Source organism: Chrysochloris asiatica, unplaced genomic scaffold (genome assembly GCF_000296735.1).
Source record: "Chrysochloris asiatica unplaced genomic scaffold, ChrAsi1.0 scaffold00016, whole genome shotgun sequence".
NCBI classification, from domain to species: domain Eukaryota; kingdom Metazoa; phylum Chordata; class Mammalia; order Afrosoricida; family Chrysochloridae; genus Chrysochloris; species Chrysochloris asiatica.
The window spans coordinates 6552199-6558717 of NW_006408534.1; the positions used below are offsets into that span (position 1 = coordinate 6552199).

Here is a 6519-nt window from a genome sequence, read left to right on the forward strand (position 1 = left end):
TCAACTGATGGCAGTGGGCAGAAAGGTACCTTGGAAAATCATCTTGTGGTCTACTTCTGAAAAATCAGCCAATGAAGACCAATGGAGCACAGTTCTACTCTGACACACACGAGATTGTCATGAGTCAGAATTGACTTGAAAGCAAAGTGGTTTTACTGGGAGTTCAGTTCAGCCTCCAGCACGACTATATATAATCCAAGACTCATTAGTTACCTATCACTGTACCAGGTTCCTCATCTGTGAAGTAGGGGTGAAAACCAGGATTATAATGAGAATTAGGTAGAGATAATATTCTGAATGCTTGGTACTATTCTGAAGGAAGGGTCAGCAAAAAAAGAGGAAGACCCCCAATGAGATGGATTGGCACCGTGGCAGCCATAATGGGCTCAAGTTTTAGCAACGATTGTGAGGATGGCGCAGGACCAGGCAGTGTTTCGTTCTATTGTGCATTAGGTTGCTATGAGTCGAAACTGACTTGATGGCACCTAACAGCTACCACAACATCTGTATAATGTGAGAGTTGCCTCGTACAAGAGTGAGGTGGTACTATTACTACATTCTGCAACTGGGCTTCTTGGATCCATGATAATGTTCTCTGCAAGTTACTTTCTTAGCACTTTATAAACTGTTGATCATTCACTCCTCACCACAGACCCCTGAAGCAGGTACTGTAATTAGCTCTTTGCTACATTTTGGGCAACAGAACCTAGAGATTGAGTCTCTTGCCCAAGTTACATGGCTGACAAATAATCAAACAAGATTTAAACTCACAGTTTAGCTTTGAAGTCTGAGCCTTTCACTGCTACTTTACACGAGTTCTCTTCTAGAGAGCTCTATTCCCTCAAAAATAGCAAGATGTCAAGGTGTCCTATGTGTCAGACACAAGGTGTACAGTCTAGGGGGTAAAAGAGCAGAGGAGAGCTGCCTGGGGAACTGAGGAGGGTGAGTGGGTCTGGGCAGAGGAGTCCACATATTGTAGGCTGGCGATCATGATGGTTAACTCCAGCCATATAGTCCACACCTTCCTGCCCCTCTCCTCAGCTCAGCTGCCCTGACTACCTCAGATCTGGGTCTCACTCACATTTTCAGGAAGTAACCTCCAGGAATAGAGAAAAGACTTATAGGACCTCCCAGGCTCCAGGTGGCCAATGGAACTCACTCAGGCTTCTTACTTCTTTTCCCATACAAGCATGCTTTCCAGAACACTCAGAGGAGCCCTGGGGTTCTCCTGAGCTTGGACCTGCGGAAGGCCATAGAGAATACAGGTAAAGGGAGGCCGTGGAGCTGTGGTGATTGGAGTCATGAGGTGTGTGTGTGTGTGTGTGTGTCCCACGCCCCTAGCACACTGAGGCAAGGCTGGTGCCACAATGGTGGGCAACGAGAAAGGGAGGAGTGTGAGTGGTTGTGTCCATGTCCTCCACTGGGTTACTCTGACCTCTGTGGGGCTCCTGGGCTCTGCACTCAGACACCATCCTCCCCCGCCTGAGTTCTTAGTGCATTGGTCAATTTTCCTAATTGCCTTTCTTCCTGGCATAGCTCTAATTGTGAGAAAATAGCCTCGCGTGATTGTTAACCTACTAGAAATGGAGTTGCCTAAGAGACGCTTCCATCTCAGCATCTGGGCCATCAGGGTTAAATACCCACTAGCAGGCTGATGCTCTCTCTTTACAGAGGGTTTGGGGGCTAAATTAAATCAAATGGCATCTGTCTGCTTCAAGTAGGAAAAAGCTTTCAGTCCTAGGATAATGATAATAATACCTTCGGGTGCATAAGTGCTTCATAGTTCACCAAGAACTTCTACTCACGTCATCTCATCTGATTGTCTTGACTACCCTGAGGACTGGGAAGGGCAGGAATCATTATCTCCACAGTACTGAAGGGGAAAATGGATCACAAAAAGGTTAAGTAAGGAAATTGCCACCTTCCTTAATAAAATGTAAAATCATACTCTCCCGGGTTAATGCTGGGTGGCAGGAGAGTCTCCATAATTCTCTTTCCCTTGCCTCCTGGTCTGAAGAAATACGTGAATACTGCCCTGTCTTAACAAAGACCCTCCCCTTCATTGTTCAAAGCTCAAGACTGTGGTTCTCAAACTTGAGCATGAATCTCCCAGTTGTTAAGTATCATTGAGTTGGTTCTGACTCATAGCAACCATATACAGGGTTTCCAAGGGGCTGTTGGTGGGTTTGACCTGCCCACTTTGTGGTTAGAAGTCCAGTGCTTATTCTACAGTGCCACACCTAAACTCCAATCTCCAAGACTTGTTAAAACCTAGATTGTTGAGCCCCACACTTAGAGTTTCTGATTCAGTAGGTTTCAGGAGGGGCTCAATAATTCACATTTCTAACAAGCTCACAGGTGATACAAAGCTCATAGTCCAGGGACCACACCTTAAGAAGCACTGTTAGTGTAAATTGCTATAATTTGATTACCTTGGCCTATACTTATGGATGTAGTAGCCTAAAATACCAACTGAGAGGGAGAGTCTTCAAATCAAGTATCAATCCTATCCCCTCTGTATACAGGGTAGATAGGGATGGGCAACTTAGACACTGGCTACCTAAAATGAAGGTGCAATAAAGGCACAAAGTGATTGGCTTGCAAGGTTTCAAGGGGGAGTTTAGTTTAAGAGAGTGTGGGGGAAGGTAGAGTCCCCACTGAATCTTTCCATCTTGTCTATATGGGTCTGGTGAAAAGAGATAGGGATAAGATTCTTATGATTCAATAGTTAGTACTTGTTATCATGACTAATTGCGACTGTCACAACTGTAAAGGTAGAAGTTTTATAACAAAAACGGGGGAGTAGTTAATTTTACACTCCAGAAACAGAGGACCCTAGGATCATCAAGGGAGAAGAGCACAAGTGGAATGTGGGACCCTATCCAGAGAAGCAGGAACATCAGCGATAGAGGCAGAGATGGGGAACATGGAGAGAGGGAGCAGCTGAGGACTCTAGACTTGTGGAAAGAGAAAGGCTGTATGCTGGTGGCCAGGAGGCAGGCTTGCAGAATGTGCCCTTTGGTTGTTTAAATGATTATATATGCCTGAGTGTTTTTGTGTATACCACCTACCCCACTCCAAAACAAAACAAAACAAAAACCCCAGAGGGAATGGAAGCAAATACTGTTGAATGATGATGCACAGGGGAGATTGTAATCACTGCAATGGAACTATGGTGTAAAACTTACACTGTTAGAAGTGTAAGAAGCCAGTTAGCAGTGAAACTTTAAGGGACAGATTATAATGCTTCCAGATTAATGAAAGGGAGAAAAATAGAGAAAAGTTGGAACTAAATTCAATACCCTTCATGACCAGGGAGATAACTTAAAGTGATGATAGAGTTAGCCATGAGAAAACAGGGTGCATTAGGAATGAAATAGACTGGAGAGTACATGCTCTGCCTAAAGGCACTCCAATTCAGGTTCTTTCAAAGCTTCAGGTCACATAAGGCCCTCAGACCACCAGGTTTGCTTTCTTGATGGATGGCTTGACATGTAAATGGTGCTATGGGATAAAGTACTGAATGGCAAAGTCAGTTTGAACCACAAGGTTGGCAGTTCAAACTCATCAGCCGCTCCTTGGAAACCCTATATAGGGTCTCTGTGACAGAACTGACTAGATGGCACTTAAACAACAACCACCTGGCATGGTGTTATAGAATAAATACTGGACTGTGAACCACAAGGTCGATGGTTCAAATCCACCAGCCACTCCTCAGAAACCCAATATGGGGTCACTATGAGTTGGGACTGACTGTGTCACTTAACAACAACAGCTCCCTCACCAGAGCTTACAGGCCTGATCTTTTGCCTGTCTGCAGTGGCCTCTATGTGGCTGGTGTCTCCCAGAGCTTATAACCAGATATGCAAGATGATAAGACCCAAAGAGGGCAAGATGCTTGTGTCCTGACCATCTGGGGCCACCTTCTGAATTCTGATCTCTTCTCTGAAGGTCAGCCTCGTTTCTGGAAGATCAACTTTAGGCCTCCCCACCCCTCCTTCTCTAGAGACCTCATCTACCCACATTAGTAGCCTCCACACATAAATCCACCAAATACAGTCATGGTGGGAGGGACAAGGTTTGTTTCCCAGATCACCTGCAAAGAGAGGTCTGACAGAGGCAGGGCTGATAAGAAATTCATCAAACGTGGGAACTATCAGATGATGGTGAAAGTTCAAGTGTCCCCAGAAGAATGGTGTCTTGAGTGTCTTGAATTGGTCTGTCGCTGAACATGAGAATAGTGTGAGTGGATTCCAACAGTCAATAAGAAAGAAAAGACTGGATCATCTTGAGTGGACTGGCTGCCAAGGCAGCCTTAGCAGTAAATGGTGCTGGGAAAGCCACTAGGTCCTCTGAAGCAGTATCTCAAACATTGTGAGGCAGAGGACCATGCCCTACTCTACCTTCCCCACCTCACTAGCTCATCCTGTGTTCCCAGATTTCCTTATAGGAATCTCTGTCAGCAGAGAGCTGCTGGATCTAATGGCCCTCCGGTATAGCGACCATACTGGCAGGATCAGCTTCCCAAGCTTGGTTTGCTTCCTGATGAAACTTGAAGTCATGGCAAGTAAGTGTCACCTGGGGAGGGGAGTACTGACATCCTGGAAACCTTCACAGTGACCAAAGGATGCAGGAGAGGACCAGGAGCACCTGGGCGAAGCCTCTGTAGTCACTGGGCTTGGAGTTCTGTGTCAGGACCTATTGCTCCCAGAGAAGGGCAGCACCCACTCTGGCTATATAATAATGCAATAGGCTTATATCCCAGCTGCCCCTCTGAACCTTTTCTTCCTGAGACTTCCTGTACCTCAGTTCCCTCATTTCCTCATTACCTCAGCCAGCCTCTCTCTCTGGAAAAGGATTACTTTGAATCACTTTATCTCCTCTCCTCATTGTGTTTAGTTTAAACCTCCTCTGGAAGCATGCAATGAAAGATTTGTGTCTCTACTGAAGGAACTTCACAGGCAGGTGACTAGATGGGGGCAGAAGGTCTTTCCCATGGCTCCAGAATCCAACTGTGTAGACAGAGGTTGTGACACATTTTAGCAGCATAATCCTTTGTTTCAAATGAAATCTTATGTGAAACCCCAAAACATGATAGGGTTCACAGTACAACTGCTGTGCTGAGGTAGAAGTCGGGGTGCCTGAGCCCCACCCCCTGTCATGAGTGTCTCTGAAAACCCTCACGGTTCTTCAGAACAGTCTGAAAACCAGTGAATAAGACACTCAATAAAGATGGAGAGACCAAAGCTCTGGGGCAGGAGAAATCTGAGACACAAGCCTTACCCCCACAGATGTCTCAGTTGAACATTAAAGGGCCTCTGACTTGTATCCATGAAATATTTAGCAAGAACGGCTACACATTCCCCAGGCCAAGGGGTAGAGATTCAAGGTGTAAGGAAATGGAAGAGAAGGAGGAGTGTTTGGGCTGAGTGATCTCAGCGAGATATTTTGAGAAAGTGAGTCCTGTCTGGTCACCGGGAGGTTGGCTGGAAAGAGAAGAGGAGGGGGCTGGACCGAGTCCTCCGAGGGTGAGTGGTACTTTACTCAGAATAGCCACATTTGCTTTTCTCTCCATATGGGCCCTGCCTCTTCTTCTCAACCTGAAACCTTTCCTTCTTTCCCACAGAGGCTTTCCATAACCTCTCCAAGGATGGAAAAGGACTCTACCTAACAGAAATGGAGGTGAGCTACCTCCTCTTCCCAGGGACAGGGCACATGCTAGGCCACCTCTCCTAGCATGATCTCAGGGGGACATTTTTCTGCCTAAGAATATTGAGCAGTTAATCAAAGACCAGCCAAACTGCTGACCCCCCTACCTCCAGTGACTGCCTTTATATATTGCTGGCTGCCCAGGCTGCTTTAGGATCTTGGCGGACAGATTTTATTTTTTTTCCAATAGCTTAATAAAGCAGAGGATTATGTGGGAGTCATAAATTCAAGAGGAAACTGGAGAACAGCCTGGTGTAAATTAAACTTACTCCCCTTGAGTTTTAGAAAGTACCTCTAGCCTGGCCAGCTGGTCAACCTCAGAGAAACAAACATCTCATTAAGAATTGCTATTCTGGGGAGATGAGACCTCCTTCTTGGGTTGGAGTTAACTGGAAATGGATGCCGAGACTGGACTGAGCAATCCAGGAGAGGAAGTCCATTAGCCCTGCTCTGTATTGCGCTAACATGGATTGGTTGTTGAGATGATAACAAGCATCCTTGGGTGGGTCAATTGCTCTACTACTAGCTGAGAGGTTGGTGGTTTGAACCCATGAAGGAGGAATCTCGGAAGACAGGCTTGGTGATCTGCCTCTGCAAGGTCACAGCCTTGAAAATCCTATAGAGCAGTTCTACTCTGCACACAAGTGGTCACTGTAAATTGCAATTGACTCAACAGCAAGTAACCACAACATAACGATGATACTTCTTTTTCAGTGGATGAACCTCGTCATGTACAGCTAGCTAATTCAAGAAGTAGAGCAGACCCTACAGTCCAGGTAAGGAATCACTTTCGCTCTCTCTTTTTTTTTT

The 6519-nt window shown here is 45.9% G+C and overlaps 1 protein-coding gene across 1 annotated transcript in view; it reads left to right on the plus strand.

Annotated features, from left to right (window-relative positions):
* The window catches only part of CAPN13 (calpain 13), an 88324-nt gene extending 81874 nt beyond the window's left edge, over nucleotides 1-6450 (plus strand). Inside the window, exons 18-21 of the mRNA XM_006835280.1 lie at nucleotides 1190-1265; nucleotides 4439-4567; nucleotides 5627-5682; nucleotides 6424-6450. Coding sequence (XP_006835343.1) covers nucleotides 1190-1265; nucleotides 4439-4567; nucleotides 5627-5682; nucleotides 6424-6450 — 288 coding nt within the window. The remainder of the gene's footprint in view (nucleotides 1-1189; nucleotides 1266-4438; nucleotides 4568-5626; nucleotides 5683-6423) is intronic.
* Nucleotides 6451-6519: the final 69 nt, after the last annotated feature.